Raw genomic sequence first — 17,985 nt, 5'->3', positions numbered from 1 at the left:
CCTTAAAAAGTCATTAAAGATATTTTTCTTACAGCATGGTTTTCATCTAAGTGCATTCGAACTGCATGAAAACCCTGAAGGCTTAACATTACTTTGGCCACTAACAGGGTGGGAGAGTCAGGGCTACTTGTGAAGAAAGCTTTGGAGTCTAACAGGACCGTTAGGGGTGCCTGGGTGGCTCAGTCAGTTGAGTGTCCTATTTCAGTCAGGTCATGGTCTCATGGTTTGTGGGTTCAAGCCCCATGTTGGGCTTTGTGCTGTCAGTGCAGAGCCTGCTTCAGATTCTCTCTCTCTTTGCTCCTCCCCATGCATATTCTCTTTCTCAAAAATAAACATTTTTTAAAAAAGCAAAAGCAAGATCATTAGACACGGGAGGTTAGGCTCAGGAAGAGGCAGATGGCAGGACAGCCTTTTTACCCTGTTTATTTCCTAGTCAACTTAACGCTGTATCTTTCTGCCTTGCAGCACTCAGAGCAACTTCTAAAATACTTCATCTATATTTGACTGATAACTATCTCTCTCATGTGACTTTTGTGAAACTCCAGAGCTTACTTAGCTTCTTAAATTACATTTTCTGTTGGCCTTATCCATGACATAATTCTAAAAATGTCTCTTCTCGATGAGAAAGCTATGGACAAAAAAAATGTTATCCACTACTTTTCTTTCCCAAGCAAAGGAAGCCTATCAACAGTAGCTGTTATGATTTTGAGTTTTAAATAATCAAACTTAAGACTCTAAAATGGGGGCTGGCAAGCTGGCAAGCGCTGTTCTGTAAAGGGGCAGAGAGTAAACATTTTAGGCTTTGTGGGCCCTGTGGTATCTGTCACAACTACTCAACTCTGCCGCTATAATGTGAAAACAGCCTTAGATAATATTCAAAGGAATAGGTGTGACTGTGTTCCAGTAATATTTTATCTACAGGTAGTGGCTGGAATTAGTTCACAGATCACAGTTTGCTTACCTCTGGGCTAAAATATCAGCTAGTTCTCTATGTTTCTACTATACAGATATATATACACACACACACACACACACACACACATATGGAAATGCTAGGGAATTGAGCACAATTTCAGATTCTCTCTCATAATGTTGGAAATATTTTGGAAGTCTCTTTCATTCCTCATTATATGCCAGAACCTAACATGGGGGTCTTTTATTTAGTAGGCACTCAGATGTTTATTAAATGAATAGCAAACAAGTAAGGCCCGAGTTTTCCTAGCCTGCCAATCTCTGCAGAGCGCCCGCTGTGCCCTGTCCAACTCCAGCACATGTAGAATTGTTTAGTTGAAGTAATGAACATTCAATATCTCCCAATACTGGAAACCCTTGTATGCTGAGGTTCTCATCCTTTTCTGTAGGCAAGTTATGAGATTTGTACTTGTGTTATGGATCAATATAACCACATTACCTTTCTATAGAAAGAGAATAGAGATCTATATCTATGATCTATCAATTCTCACTATCTATTTCTATCAGTTGGCTCATTGATAGCAATGACAATGATGAGACTCTGAAGCAACAGGGACAGGTGACAGCACTTTATTGCCAGAAGCCAGGGGGTTGCGATTATCATTGCAGCAGGCAGAATTGAAGGGCAGCTAAGGGGGCTTGACCTGGAGTGAGATGTGGAGATGATTAATAGAGCCTTGTATCTCTAAAGGCAAAGTATATGAATAGCCAATTAGGGTGCTGCTTAATATATCAACCAGAAGAAGGCATATAAGTAGCAGATGGAGGGTGGTTGCCTCAATAGAAAGCCTTAATTTTATTGCCCAGATTCCCAAAGTTAGCAAGTTTTCAGGCCTAGAAACCATTAGCTAAAAAGGTGGCCAAGTCCACAGGAGAAAGACTGAAATACCATGGCAAAAATATACCGTTAGTTTCCCCCATTTTCCTCAAAAGAGACCTATGATATTTATTTGAGAAAATACACACTGTGGATAGAGGAATATCAAAATATTTTGAGGGGCCAGGATCTGAAATAAAGAGAATTTTGGCCTAAGTTTGGCTCTCAAAGACCCAGGAAGTTTGTAGACCCATCCAGGGGTAAATTCCCTGGCTCCCAAATATATGCTTGGGATTGATGTTTGGCTGTTGAAGGAACCGCATCTTGAATTAATATCATTCAAACCAAATGAGACCTATCATCGTGGAGAAGGTGAAGTGAAGCTTCTGAAACTGTACGTCTCCAGTCTCCTTCCCTCTACTCCCATTCCCTTGTCAGTCCTGGATAAGATGGTGAGTCAAAACCCACTGTATTTGGTGGTGATGATGGGGGGAGAATGGCAGAAATTAAGGCTTCTCTAAATGATCTTATGAACGCAGGGTGGAAGAGCTGGTCCATATCGTCGCCCTGTTTAATTCACCAATCTGACCTTTGCAGAATCCAGATGAATCTTGGAGGATGACCGTAGGCTACTGCAAACTCAGATAATAACCCCAATTGTGTCTACTGTGCTAGATGTGTTATCTTTGCTGGAGCAGATTAATATGACCTCGGGTACATGATCTGGCATTCTTTTTGATCCCAAACAGGAAAGGTCAGAAAAAGGTACAGAAACGGTTTGCATTTACATGAAGAATATACATTTACAGCTTTATTTGGGACCTGCGTTACCTTCTGTTATAATAGGATCAGATGAGCTCTGAGCTGTCTGGACGTTCTACTCTTCTTCCTGTTGATCAGGTGAGTGAGCGAGGGTGGCTAGCACATGGAGACGTTGGTAAGACATACACATTACAGACTACAGGAGTTTGATAGCACCGGAGTGAACTTCCACTGTTGTAAAGTGTGTAGGGATCCAGCTGGGTCAGGCCAAGTGAGGACAACTCTTCTTCCAAAAGACGAATTGCTGCATCTTGCCTTTGTATCAGAAAGAAGAAAACAAAATTCCTTTGGCTTCTGGTACAACTTATTCCACATCTAGAAATGTGCTCCAATTCATATACTGGAAGACAGGATTGGTCCCTGCTTTGAATGAGACCTGGAGCAGAAAGTTAGAACCACAGTACAAGCAGCCCTGTTCCTTGGGCCATAGGATCTGGCAAACCCTAAGCCACTGGAGGATTAGTGATGAGAAAATATGCAGTGTGGCATCACAAAACAGACCTCCGGGGTTTTGGAGCAAGACCACACTATCTGCAACAGAAACTATATGCTTTATTTCTTCTTTGAGAGAGAGAGAGAGAGAGAGAGAGAGAGAGAGAGAGAGAGAGGGAGGGAGGGAGGGAGGGAATCTCAAGCAGGCTCTATGCTTAGTGCAGAGCCCCATGTGGGCTTGATCTCACGACCATGAGATCATAACCTGAACTGAAATCAAGAATCAGATGCTTAACAGACTGAGCCACCCCGGCACTCTGAAACTTACATGCTTTTTGAAAAGAGTTCCTGGTGTGTCACTGGGGTCTAGCAGAGACAGAATTCTTGATTGTAAGACACCAAGTAACCATGTGTCTGGAACTGTCCATTATGAGCTAGGTTCTGTCAGACCCACAGAGTCACAGACTCAGGCCCAGCAACATTCCAAAACAAGATTCAAATTGTGCATCTGGGGTCAAGGCTGAGCAAGACCAGAAGATATGAGTTAACGGCGTGAGCAGGTAGCCTGGATCCTCACCTCACAAGCCGCCACTGGTGTGCCAGCACCCTCCCTCAGTCATTCCTACACTATGTGGGGGCTCATCTAGCCAGCTTATGGAACAGGAAGAGCTTGAACACGTTTTAGGGGCAGGCCAGCTAGTGTGTGGACGAAAACCAAAATGGGCAGTGGTTTAATTACCCTCAGAGAGGGAGAGGACTTGAAAATAGTGGTGAGGAAAAATTGTCCCAACAGACAAAGCTCAGCATGGTGTGCCTGGAGCAGTGGCCTGAGGGGAGAATGAAGACATATTCATGCGTAGAGGGAATAGTTTAATGGGTTGGTCATAGGTCTGGAAGGAAAAGGACTGAAGCATTGAAGACAAGGGAGTTTAGCATCAAGGAATGTGGATGTATTTAAGGGGATGGGCATAATGTGTGAAGATTTTTGACTCACATACTAAAGGACACCAGAAAGCGTCCATCATAGAATAGACAGTGCACAACCAAGTAGACACATAGCCAGGCTAATGTACATTAGCGGTCTTCGAATTGACATGATGAGCACATGCACAGAGAACCACAGGGGCAGAGAGAGAGGCCATGTGCGGATTTGATTGTACTGCCACTTTTCTGAAAGTCTAACCTGCCAGCAATAGAGACCAATACTGAGCTCCCAATCATCCAGGAGATGAGTTTCAATAGATGATTTTCCTTGTGTTAGAGGATCAGTGCACATCCAACACATGGGGCAACACATGTGACATTTTCTTGAAAAAATGCTAAGAATTTTAATAACTTCAGTGCCTAATTTTAATATCTTTACTGCCTTCAGTGGGGAGTCATTTTCTGCCCTCAGTCTCGTGCTATTCAATTGAGTGGGGATATAAATATAAATTGTATACAGTAATGTAAAAAAATTGTAAGAGTAAATTTCCCAATACAGGAGAGGAAAACAAACCATGGTATCTTTTTCAACCATAGTTGGGAAATTAAATCACTGGTGTATGCAAAATTGTTTAGCCTCATATTAGGTTTATAACACTGGGTGCTCCATAAATGTTAGTTGAATAACTATCAGTAAGACCACTGGGTTGGGCAAGTGCTTTTACAGATATTTATAGATATTGGAAATTTAACATTCAATGGAAATTGTTATAAAATGCTATTCTCCTTTTATGTCTTAAAAGAATTTTGTAATTTCAGTTTTTATTAATAACTCTGTGTCAGCACATGGACACCCAGCATTGCATGTAATTAACAAAGGTGTCCTCAGGGCTGATGGCAGGTGTAAGGCTGCGCTTGTCTTTTAGTCTTTGGAGTCTCCTCTTCTCTCGCTGGTGTCTTTGCTATTATCCTCCTTATCCTCTGTTCTGATTCCTTACAGAAATCAGAGGACATCAGAGTGCTTCAGTCAAGACTGAAAGGAATAGAACCCAGCCTAAATTAAGGGGGATTTACTAAGAAGATATTTGGTGTTCTCATCACAATGACAACTCTCTAAGCTTACAGAAAATTGAACTGGCATCTGGAAAACCTTCAGTAACAAGGCTGTGTGTGTGTGTGTGTGTGTGTGTGTGTGTGTGTGTGTGTATGTTAACACAATCACTTTCTTTCCGTTTTTTCTATGTTCCATTTTCTTGCTCAATATGTTCATGGCTTAAAATGATTGTTCTAGCCCTCACTAAATTTAACCTTTTAGTTCAAATGTCAAATGCCATCTATGAAGTCTTTCTGGTTTTGAGTTCAAATTATCAAGAAATGAGAATGTGATAAGATCTCTAAACAGCTGATAAATGGGCTTATTCTAGATCACCCTTGGTCAGAGAAAGAGAGACAAAGACCTGAATTGGAGGAATTCTATGGCATAAACATAGCTGTCTAGTTCCACCCCTTTTGCACTGGTGTGTGTGTGTGTGTGTGTGTGTGTGTGTGTGTGTGTGTGTGTGTTGCTGTTCCTGGAGAAGGAACTATAATTTGTAAACCTAGTTTTAATCCTAAATTAGACGTGGAAAAGTGATATCTGGTCCTGCCAAAAATTTTTTCCATTTTCATCTTGACCAGCTTACATTTGAGAGAGTTTCCTGCTTTATATTGTATGCAGAAAAGATGACAAGGACCAGAGTTCCTAATTTCCCCCCTGACTTTTCTGAACTATCCACCAAAACTGTATGAAAAAGAAGTTCTAACACTATTTCAGGGAACAACAACATACTCATCCTAATGATGTTATTTTTCCTAAAGATCAACATAGACAGAATGGTTGATCAGCTCCAAGGAACATGGAAATCCGTTTCTTGTGAAAATTTTGAAAAATATATGAAAGAACTGGGTGAGCCATTTTTACCTGCATATTGTGGTCAGTAAAAATGGGAGATTTGATAACACAGAAACTTGCTTTGTATGATATCAGATTAATCCTGGGCCCCTCCTTCCAATAGAAATATAAAAACAATCACATAGAAACAATCAGCATTGGCTCAGCACCTAGATACAGGTCTATGCAACAGTAGTTTGTAATTGACAGAATCCTGTCCTCACATAATTTATCATGGATTTACACAGATCAAACACACACATGCCAAATATGAAATGGCAAATGGTTTCCATAAATCATTTAAAGCAAAGGGTCATAAATATTTTGAAAAATGATCATTTTGCAAACATTTCCCCTAGATCTTTAGGGGGTCTTCAGAACAGATCTTGTTTTTCAGCTTCAGGTGGGTCCTGGCCCTCCTTTGTGTCCCCCACCATCATTCAATCCCTGATCCTATTTTCACATCGCCTTCTCCTCTTCTGTAGTCTAATATCTCTTTTCCTTTTCTGATAAAGTTTCTTATAATGAAATTGTAATTACATTTAAGGTCCACATGGATGATTCAGGATAAACTCCCAATTCTGAGATCCTTGAGTTAACCATATCTACAACAAAGTCCTCTTTGGCAAGTAAAGTGATATACACAGGTTCCATGGATTAGGGTGTGAATATCTTTGAGAATCATTATCTAATATATCACAACTTGTTATGTCTCACATTGTGAGTTCATGAACCACATTACAGTGTTTCTATAAAGTGTTATGTATTACTAACAATAACAAAAATTTATATCTATGTGTACTGACACAGAAAATCTCTAAGCTACAGAGATAGGGGAAAAAGGAAGTTGAATAACAATTGTTAGAATACAGCATTTATATTTTTAAATATTCTAAATATAGTGGCAATGGTTGTATAACATTGTGAATATACTTATGTCACTTAATTGTATACTTTAAAATGGTTAAAATGATAAATTTCATTTTATATGTGTTTTAGCATAATAAAAACACATAATGGAAGGAAACAGACTCTATATATCTGTACGTATAAGAATGTAAGTGAAGAGATAAAGATCTTGAATAAACCATGCCAAAGTATTTTGTCTGTATAAATGAAAGCATTTTAAAATAGGGAGGGTTGAAGGGGGATGGAGTGGGGAAAAGAGGTGGTGGTGACGGAGGAGGGCACTTGTGGGGCAGAGCACTGGGTGTTGTATGGAAACCAATTTGACAATAAACTATTAAAAATATAAAATAAAATAGGGAGTTGATTCATAGCTTTAATCAAATTTTCAAAGAGGTTCATGAACCAACAAGATCAATAACTCCTGGACTAAAGAAAAATGACAACCACCAAACCTAGAGACTAATTTTTTTTCCTGCAAAATGTAATCTATTTTAACTTATAATGGTGGTGCTACTAGCTTCAGATATTTGAATTCATGCAGTATTAAATATGTTTAACTCACAAACCTAGTTAGTAAAGAATTATACAGCTAACACGAGTTTCTGAAGCCAACAACAGATTTTTTTTTAATTTTTTAAGTTTATTTATTTTTGAGAGAGAGATAGAGAAAGCATTAGCAAGGGTGAGGCAGAGAGAGAGAGGAGAGAGAGATACAGAATCTGAAGCAGATTCCAGGCTCTGAGCTGTCAGCACAGAGCCTGACACAGGGCTCAGATTCACGATCTATGAGGTCATGACCTGAGTCAAAGTCAGACACTTGACTGACTGAGCCACCAGGCGCTCCCAGTAACAGATTTAACCATAGTGTCCTTTTATCTGGCTTCCAGGAATAGGAAGAGCCAGAAGGAAACTTGGCTGTCTGGCAAAACCCACCGTGACCATCAGTGCGCAGGAAGGTCTGATCACTATAAAAACCAAAAGCATCTTTAAAAATAATGAGATCTCCTTTAAACTGGGGGAAGAGTTTGAGGAAACCACACCAGGTGGCCGTAAAACCAAGGTGAGGCCTTCAACACTCTTTTAGATCCATTTAATAAGAATGCTAATTCAACATCATTCTAAGTAAATAAAGAGTTATAGCAAGCACATCTAAAGACTGTATTAGATAAACTTTGGACTAAAACCTAGGTCTAAGGTTCTTAAATTTTAATATGCATACTAATCTCCTGTGATGCTTATGAAAAATGCCTCCTTGTAGGTCCCATCCCCACAGGCTCTGATATCTGGGGGTAGGCACCTGAAAACTATTTCTAAAAACAATTCTGATGCAGGGCTTAGCAGACTTATTTTTATTTTCTTAGATTCTTCTCTCGGACACAAAAGTTCTGCCTTTCTACTTTGTAGCAGTTTTCTACAAAGCATAAAGTCACAATGAATAAAATGTGTGTTGGCCAGTATAGGTGAGGTTATGCCACATTGACAATAAACAGAGGCCCTCAGTGGTTTAACCACAGTGGGAATTGCCTTCTAATTTAAAGTACATATTCAGCACTGTTGTGGGGTTGGAGAGGCTTCTGTGTGTGCAGTGGAGAGGGGACAGGAAACAGGGTCTCTAACCTCTCTTATTTCTTGGGGAAAAGAACGTTTTAATTATTATTTGAGGTAATATTATATTTTTACTCTTATAAAACCTCTTTCCCTTCTGAAGAATCAGCCAACAAATTTAGTGTTGGCAAAGTCTTAAAATATAAATGGAATTATAAACATTCTAAAACTACCTGACAGTATGACAGAAGATGAAAAGAATTTGGTACTTGATAAAATTTCAGTGTCCACATGTGACAATCTGAGGTGAATTTGGTTTTGTCTGTTTTACAGAGTGTGATAAACTTAGATAATGACTCTTTGGTTCAAGTTCAGGACTGGGATGGCAAAGAGACCACCGTCAGGAGAAGGGTGGTGGATGGGAAAATGGTGGTGGTGAGTGAGCTCTTTGTCACTATGCTTTTCACCAGCTAGAACACATATATATAAAATCACTCAGATAGCTTGTTCTAAAAGAATGGAAGTAAATGTGGTTTTTCTGTTTGTCTTGCTTTATAAGAATGGGGGGAAACATTGGCAGATAAATGTATGATCATAAATGGTATAAAATTTGTATGGAATGAGGAACTAAAAAAACTAAAGAAAATAAAAAAATGTGTTTTGTACTTTTTTGACTTGTTTCTAAGCCAAAACAAGCATGCATTTGTGCCATACAGATTTTGGCAGGGATTTCAAGTTGTTAATCCTTAGCTCCATACCAGGATTAATTTCTGTTTTCCAGCTCAATACCAAACACATGAAAAGGGAATTTAAACTAATGCAAAGCTTAAGTGGTATCTACTTGGTGTATAGATGAGTTGACACAATTATAAACTACCATTTCTGTGGTGATTGTGTCTGTATGTTTTCATATATTATTTGTCTACTCCTCACAATAATCCTGTGAGGTAAGACTTATTAGCACATGATTAGTGAGAAGACTGAGATTCTGCCACTGACTTACGTAAGGATATTCAGCTAGAAGAACATGGTGGTGTTGGCTTCATTTCAAAGTATACTTTTTGAGTCCATCCTGCTTCCTTTGAGGATGGCTTCTCCGTTCATCTTTCTCTCTATACAGTGAAGAAATATATGCCAATGATTCTTCTTCCCAAGCCACCAATTCCACAAAAATAAACAAAAAAGCTATTTTGGACATAATATCAAATAATTCTAAGGGAATATGTAAGAATTGTGTGGAGATAACACACAAACAAACTATCCTCATTTCTTAACCTAAGGATACTATTTCTTTCAACAATGAAGAATGTATTTTCCTTATAAAGTATTAAGTAGAGGACGAAGGGTACTTGATTTCATTACTCCTTATAATGACATAATCATCAAACAGATTTTTAGCTTATTAGGAAGAATATTAGATTCATAATCTAAAATGTGCATTTCCATCTCTGCCATTTAGCACTTACTTTGGACGAGTCATTTATCCTTTACAAATTCAGTTTACTTGCCTTAAAAAAATGTAGAAATGTCTTCATGGGTTTTTTTTGAGAGAATTAAATACCATGATGTATGTATTAGTGCTCTAAAAGCCATTAAAACCTACATCAATGTATCTTAATGTCATTATTTGAAAAATGTAGGGTTATGTAAAATAGCAAAAATGCTTCAGTGTAGGCATTTAAAGTGTTTGAATAAAGATTTCGATTTCTATACTATATGCATTGCTTATATGTATGTGTGTATATATACATACATTATATATTTATCATGTATATATATATACCACATATTACCCTATATAATATATGATTTACCACACATACATGCACACACACACAACAAAATCAGCTAATAGTTCGTATCTATAGTTCTCTATATAGATCTCTTTTCAAAAGTTTTAAGGCATGTACCTATGGATAGTACTTAGTTTGCATTGTTCTAAAAGTCCGTTTCACCAACAATACTGATATATCTCATCCTTTGTTTTCTAGGAAAGTGCCGTGAACAATGTTATCTGCACTCGGACATACGAGAGAGTACAAACAAACTCACCCTCCAACTCTTAGGCACTCCCAGACTGTGCTACAAACTGCTGAGGTGGTTTAAATAAAACTCCAAAGTAAACTGTTATGACTGGTATTATGAGAGCCTGCACACAGCGTTGACAATTTTGGTTTCCCTGCTTTGTATGCATGTATGCTGTGGTACTTTGGTATTGGCGGCTATGGAAAGCCAGAGGGATATTCACAGCTGCTATAATACAATCAAAGGCACCTCATGTTGATTTTTTCCTCATTTGACATATTATATTAATCCTTTATGTTCAACATGACCTGCACTAATAGGGCAAATAATAATAATTTATTAAAAAATCTTTTTATAGGGGCTGGAGATACATTGGAAAACAAAACATGAACGTCTATGCCCTCTTAGAGTTAACAATCAAATTGCATGGGAGACTGTTTGAGATGATTCAGATTTCAGATTTAACGTATTATAGTATATGATGATTTGTGTTTAGAAAGGATTTTGTCCTAAATGCTTAGAATCTTTTTTTCATAATTGAGGTTTTATTGGTTGTTCTGATGATTATGACAGACATTTCAATCTATACACAATCTTAACATATGTACCAAAAATCTAAAAAAATTACATAGTTGTGATTCTTTTCTAAAAGTTATTCCATGATGTCCATCTTAAAATTTGTAGGCAAATATTCTTTAACAGTATATCAAGTACCAATATCTTCAATGCTGATATGCTGTTACATTAAGTTCAATTAACAATTTAACATTATATACTGCATATTCACATTTTCAATCTTGCACAGGACATTAACAAAGTTTCTAGGAAAACGATGATCACAACTAAGACATTACAGAGTATACAAAATTCTCCCAGGGAGAGCCAAGATCGAGGAATGGTTTTCTTTAGGAAACAGTTCTACTGAAAATATTGGAATAGAAGTACTTTAAAATGCTCAAGCCATGCCATCTGCAAAGAGTGAAAGTCTGACTTCTTTGCTGATTTGTATGCCATTTATTTCTCTTTGTTGTCTAGTTTCTGAGGCTAGGACTTCTAGTACTATGTTGAGCAACAGTGGTGAGAGTGGACATCCCTGTTGTGTTCTCAGTCTTAGAGGGAAAGCTCTCAGTTTTTCCTTATTGAGGATGATATTAGCTGTGGGCCTTTCATATATGGTTTTTATGATGTTGATGTATGTTCCTTGTATCCCCATTTTCTTGAGGGTTTTTATCAAGAAAGGATTCTGTATTTTGTCAAATGCTTTTTCTGCATCTATTGAGATGATCATATGGTTCTTATCCTTTCTTTTATTAATATGGTATATCATGTTCATTGGTTCCACTCTTGGGAGATGACATGATATTGTACATGTAAAACCTGAAAGACTCCACCAAAAAACTTTTAGTACTGATATGTGAATTCAGCAGCGTCACAGGATATAAAACAATGTACAGAAATCGGTTGCATATCCCAATAATGGAGCAGCAGAAAGAGAAATCAAGGAATTGATCCCATTTCTAATTGCACCCAACCCCCTAAGATACCTAGTAATAAACCTAACCAAGGAGGTAAAAGATCTGTATGCTGAAAACTATAGAAAGCTTATGAAATAAATTGAAGAAGACACAAAGAAATGGAAAAACATTCCATGCTCATGGATTGGAAGAAAAAATATTGCTAAAGCAATCTATACATTTGATGCAACACCTACCAAAATACCACCAGCATTCTTCATAGAGCCAGAATAAATAATTTTAAAGTTTGTATGGAACCATAAAAGACCTCAAATATCCAAGGTAATCTTGAAAAAGAAAACCAAAGCTGGAGGAATCACAATTTCAGACTTTAAGCTACGTTACAAAGCTATAATCATCAACACAGTATGGTACTAGTACAAAAACAGACACATAGATCAATGGAATAGCATAGAGAACCCAGAAATGGATCCACAAATGTATAGCCAACTAATTTTTAATAAAGCAGGAAAGAGTATCCAATGGGAAAAAAAGTCTCTTCAGCAAATGGTGCTAGGAAAACGACAGTAACATGCAGAAGAATGAAATGGGACTTTCTTACACCATACATAAAAATAAATTCAAAATGGATGAAAGACCTAATGTGAGAGAGAAAACCATCAAAATCCTAGAGGAGAAAACAAGCAGCAACCTCTCTGATCAAGGCCTCAGCAACTTCTTATTAGAGCTATCTCCAGAGGCAAAGGAAATAAAAGCAAAAATGAACTACTGGGATCTCATCAAGATAAAAAGCTTCTGCACGACAAAGCAAATAATCAACAAAACTAAAGGCAATCTATGGAATGGGAGAAGACACTTGCAAATGACATACTGAATAAAGTGATAGTATTCAAAATCTATAAAAATGTATCAAACTCAATGCCCAGAAAAAAAATAATCCAGTGAAGAAGTGGGCAAAAGTCATGAAGAGAAATTTTCCAATGCAGACATCCAGATCATTAATAGACACATGAAAAGATGTTCAACATCACTCATCATCAGAGAAATACAAATCAAAACCACAATGATATACTACCTCCTACCTGTCAGACTGGTTAAAATTAACAACTCAGGAAACAACAGATATTGGTGAGAATGCAGAGAAAGAGGAACTCTTTTACACTGTTGGTGGGAATGCAAACTGGTTCAGTCACTCTGGAAAACAGTGTAGAGGTTCCCCCCTAAAATTAAAAATAGAACTATCTTCCTCCATTGACATGCAGAGAGGGGAATCATAGGAGAAGCACACTGGCCTCACTGAGTTGAGGTGACAGAGATTAGAAGTTGGGAGTTTGAGACAGTTGGAAGATGTGGGGTAGGGTTCTGGGAGGAATCACTCTACAGAAAAAATGAGCTTTAGAAATATGTACTAAGGGTTCCTTCTATTCTTGGCAAAGTCCTCAGCTGCCCATGGATGGAGTGACACTTAAGAGGCCAGGGAAAGACTATCCAGGGGGCTGTCGTGAACAATTCAGAGTTCATACACAGCAGGGAGTTGTTTAAGCTCTCACTGGCCAGAGTGGAGGGTCTTAATACTCAACTAGAGCATTCAGAAGACCCCCCAGAAGGGTTCTACCTTGGAACATGGGCTATGCTGTCCCTAGAGTAGCGTACACTATCCCCAGTGAGGTTCGATGCACTGTAATGAAGCTCAAAAACAGACTGTGGGAGGACCGAGTTGCTCCGCCAGTAACTTAAATTTCCGTAGGAACCAAGACAGTACTTTTTAAAGGAAGAAAAAATGTAGTAGGCACTCAACTGAATTATTTTCATTATCTCCATGCAGCCAATTAAAAATTATTGAACATTATAAGAAACAAGAAATGGATCTATAACCATGGAAAGAAATCTGTCAATAAACAGTGAGAAATGTCAGAGATTAGCAAACATGGACTTTAAGATCATTTAAAACATATAACTATGTGGAAATGCTTAAGGATTTAATGAAAATCTGAACATAAAGAGGAGATAAATGGAAGCTAAAACTTCTAGAAATGAAAAATATAGTATCTGAAATAAACATGGGCTGGATAGGATTAAGAACAGATTAGAAACCGCAGAAGAAAAGATTAGTGAACTTGAAGACATAACAATAGACTCTATCTAGACTGAAGCACAGACAGAAACAAAGACTAAATACTGTTTTTGGCTAGAGAACTTCCTCGTCCATATTTAAACACTTCCAAGGAGGGAGGGGCAGTAACAATCCAATGACTATTTGATGTGGGGTACAGTCATCCCAGGAGGGGGTCATAGCTGTGAGCCTTTACAAGTCTATAATCCTGGCAGCTAGGGAGGGGAGATAGATACCTTAGTCTTGAAAAAGTGATAAGAAAATACACTTCAGCATCAACTATACTAATTTTTAAAGTAAATCTTAGAATTGACTATGAAGTGTTACAAAAATAAAACAAAACCCTGACTTGTACAAATCTCTTCAGTAAACACTCATTTGAAAAGAAAAATACACAATGGTGTTTTATGTTTACTTTGGATACATAGACTTCCTCTAAATTCTTACTATATTTTAAAAAGTTTATAAAATGAGTGTACATACAACTACAAATTATTTGAAAACAAAGCTGCTTTTTTTCTTGATGAATAAGCTCTAAAACGTAGGGATTTTGTTATTGTTTGCTCATTATTGTATCCCAAATATCTAGAATAGTGCTGTGTATACCTAAGTAAATGCTGAAGGAACAGTCAATGAATGGATTGGGCTTTATTACACATGGAACAGCATTTCCTATTGTTTTCCTCAAGGTGGTGCTGTGGACAGTATAAGGGGTCACTTAAACAATGTCAGTTTTTTCCTAATATAGCCTTGATAGCTGATAAATTTCCTTTTACTATATGTCTTTTTTGTTTGTTGATTTGTTTAGCCTTCCAGCTTTCTGACCTCCTGATCTTTTAGATTTATTTTCTATACTGAAAGAGGCTCACAAGATTTTCAGGGTTGTTTGCTTTCTTATCTTTTCTTCCCACCATTTATCTCTACTTAATTGTATAGGCAAACCTTCCTTTGAATTCTTCTTGAAAGATATTACATATATTTCCTCATGTCTACCCACTGTGTCTATCATTTATTATAGAATGACTTATTTGACAGACTTTGACACATCTAATGCTAAATTTTCCATTATTCTGTTTCTTATTTCTTCTAGATGTTTGTCTAGTATTTTTGTGAGTTTAAATTTTAAACTGACTAGTATTTTTTTTTAAATAATTGCTTTATGGAGGTATTTTGGCATAGAATAAACTTAAATTTTTAAAATTTTTTAAATATTTATTTTTGAGAGACAGAGAGAGACAGTGCGAGCAGGGGAGGGTCAGAGAGAGAGGGAGGCACAGAATCTGAAGCAGGCTCCAGGCTCTTAGCTGTCAGCACAGAGCCCGATGTGGGGCTCGAACCCACGAACGTGAGATCATGACCTGAGCCGAAGCCGGACACTCAACCGACTGAGCCACCCAGGAGCCCGGGCATAGAATAAACTAATATTTAAATTATATAATTTAATGTTTGACTAATGCATTTACCTTTGAAACTATCACTGCAATCAAGATAATGATCGTATCATTACTTTCAAAAGTTTCCTCATTTCCCTTCGTAATCTCCCCCCACTCCATCCCTCCCTTCCCTACCCCACCTTCTGAAGGCAATCATTGATACACTTTCTGTCACTATAGATTAGTTTTTATTTTTTAGAATTTTATGTAAATTGAATCATATACTATTTAGTCTTTTTTTTCTGGCCACTTTCACTCATCATAATTATGTGTATCCATCATTCATTTCTTTTTATTACAATCATTCATTTCTAGTGTTTCATTGTATGAATATGCCACCATTTGCTTATCCATTCACTTATTTATATACTCTGGGGGTTCTCCTGAGGTTTTGGCTGTTACAAATCAAGTTGCTATGAACATTTGTGCATAGACTTGCACGGATGCTTCTGTTTCTCTCAGGTAAACATGTAAGGGTGAGATGGCTGAGTCTTATGGTAAATACATGCTTAACTTTTAAAGACACTGTCCAACTATTTTCCCAAGGGATGATTATTTAACGTTCCCACCGACAGTATATGAGGGTGTCAGTTTCTTCACATCCTTGCCATCCTTGGCATGGAAAATCTTTTTAATTTGGCTATTCTAATATGTATTTAGTGGGGATGGGTATCTTTTTGTTCTCAATTTCTTATGTTTAGATACATTCAGCTTCTCATTAATTCCATAAAATCTTACATATACTGCCTTTAATTATTAGATATAAAGGAGAAAAATGTATGAATAGAGAAAAATGTGTTTTTAAGAAATGAAAGCATTTAATTATCCTTAAAATGATTGGCACTAGATACAGTAAGATCCATATATTACGTTATTGCCCTTGAATACAGAAGGGAATAGGATAGATTTGGGAGAAATAACGTGAGAGGTGTCATGAAACCCCTCTTCTTACCCTACTGTCTTGTGCTGTCTCCTAACCGGAGTCCTCAAATGACAACATTTCCCCATCTTTGGCTTTTCAAAGTTTTTCTGACTTCAAGAGCCCCCTTTCTTGGGGCACTTGGGTTGCTCAGCCAGTTAAGTGTCGACTTCAGCTCAGGCTGTGATCCTACAGTTGGTGAGTTCAAGCCCCGTGTCAGGCTTTGTGCGACAGTTCAGAGCCTGGAGCCTACTTTGGATTCTGTGTCTCCCTTTCTCTCTCCTGCTCGCTCTTGTGCGTGTGCGTGCACGCGTGCTCTCTCTCTCTCTCTCTCTCTCTCTCTCTCTCTGAAATAAACATTTAAAAAACAAAACCAAATGTTGCTTTAAAAAGGACTACTTTTACCCCAGCTGTCTCTAACACTGGAGGAGTCCAAGTCTTGCAAGGTCTCTTGGGGATGGAACGCACGGGTCACACAGGAAGCAGGGTTGTCTGGGGCTGCAGCTACTGAGCTAACTTCCCCCCTCAGAGGAGTCTGTATCTGCTTTGTGCCCCTAAAAACTGTAAAGATTTCAGGTTTCTTATAAGTGAAAATACTGGCTGAGCTCTGAAAAGGACAGAAGTGCACTATGCCCACTCCACTCTTGAGAATATACAGACTTAGGACAGATATCATGACTTCTTTCACAGAGAGAAGCAAGACATGCATTCTAAGTTCAAATTCATGCAAATAGAAAACATTTCAATTAATCATAACAAATATGGCAACGTTTGAAACTACATGAGCACATAAAATACATTCTAATTTATCTTTTCCATCTCCCTTCCTCACATCTTCCCCTTTCTCAATGCCTGGCATGTAGTGTTGATCAGGGGAGGGGAGGCAGGCGAGTGGGGGGGTTTACATCAAAAGCCAATCATTTAAAATGCACTACACTGTGTTTTCAAGTTAGCAAGGTGGGAATCAAGAATTTGAAAGAATTTAGCAAGAGGTGCCATGCCACCTTGATGGGTCACCATGATCAAGTTACCAAAAATTTCTATGCCTTAATCTCTTCAACTCTAAAAATAGGATAATGATTGTGCCCAAACCATAGGGCTGTTGTGAGAATTAATTTTATTTATTCTATATAAAGCTCTTAGATCATTGCCTGTACATAGTGGGCACAATGTAAGTACTGGCTATAATTTTTATCAAGGAGCTGGAATTCCTCTCAGCACTAAAACACCCTACAAGACAAAAGTATAAACAGTTGTAACGCCCAAGATTTCAATATCACCCCAAAACCAGAAGCTGCCAGGGAGACCGAGTCACGCATGCAAAAGCAAAGGGCAGTTTTATTACGGCTTAGGCTCGCCGGGCCTAAGTTCGGTCTCACAGCCTTCCCCAACGCAGTGGATCCGTGCTGAGAGTCCCAAACAAGGGCTGAGTGGGGTTTTTGTGGGGTTTGGGAAGGGGGAGTTACAAGAAATCGTGACATCCAATCATTATTGTACAACAGCATTGGCAGTAACTTTAACCATACACATTGTTCAGAGCGTTCGTTACTGTTGGCGGGACAACATTTAGGGTATCTTTGAAATTAACCAATTACAGAGCGAGTTCAGGGTCTTATTTGGTGACTATCAGGTTAACTTTAACATTAGGTAACAGGGTCCTATCTAAAGT

General features: G+C 38.0%; 1 protein-coding gene and 1 long non-coding RNA gene across 4 annotated transcripts; one reads left to right on the top strand and one right to left on the bottom strand.

Moving 5' to 3' along the window:
• Nucleotides 1-2,572: 2,572 nt before the first annotated feature.
• Nucleotides 2,573-3,447, bottom strand: LOC115278674. Its single transcript, XR_003903023.1, has 2 exons — nucleotides 3,372-3,447; nucleotides 2,573-2,866 (listed from the first exon to the last, which is right to left on the bottom strand). It is a non-coding gene; the product is annotated as an uncharacterized LOC115278674 (long non-coding RNA).
• A 67-nt stretch (nucleotides 3,448-3,514) lies between these two features.
• Nucleotides 3,515-10,481, top strand: FABP12 (fatty acid binding protein 12). Of its 3 annotated transcripts, none has more exons than XM_029923696.1 (6): nucleotides 3,515-3,603; nucleotides 4,968-5,122; nucleotides 5,825-5,912; nucleotides 7,694-7,866; nucleotides 8,685-8,786; nucleotides 10,343-10,481. In XM_029923696.1, exons 3-6 carry the CDS (start codon nucleotides 5,840-5,842, stop codon nucleotides 10,415-10,417), a joined length of 423 nt encoding a protein of 140 aa, XP_029779556.1. In that variant the 5' UTR covers nucleotides 3,515-3,603; nucleotides 4,968-5,122; nucleotides 5,825-5,839; the 3' UTR covers nucleotides 10,418-10,481. The 3 variants fall into 3 exon arrangements, with proteins under 3 accessions (XP_029779556.1, XP_029779554.1, XP_029779555.1); XM_029923694.1 differs by having other exon boundaries at nucleotides 4,968-5,133; XM_029923695.1 differs by having other exon boundaries at nucleotides 3,565-3,637; nucleotides 4,968-5,133.
• The last annotated feature ends 7,504 nt before the right edge of the window (nucleotides 10,482-17,985 follow it).

This window comes from Suricata suricatta, chromosome 15 (assembly GCF_006229205.1).
Source record: "Suricata suricatta isolate VVHF042 chromosome 15, meerkat_22Aug2017_6uvM2_HiC, whole genome shotgun sequence".
NCBI classification, from domain to species: domain Eukaryota; kingdom Metazoa; phylum Chordata; class Mammalia; order Carnivora; family Herpestidae; genus Suricata; species Suricata suricatta.
The sequence above is the reverse complement of the archived record's forward strand: the minus strand, read 5'-3'. Positions and strand labels throughout refer to the sequence as shown.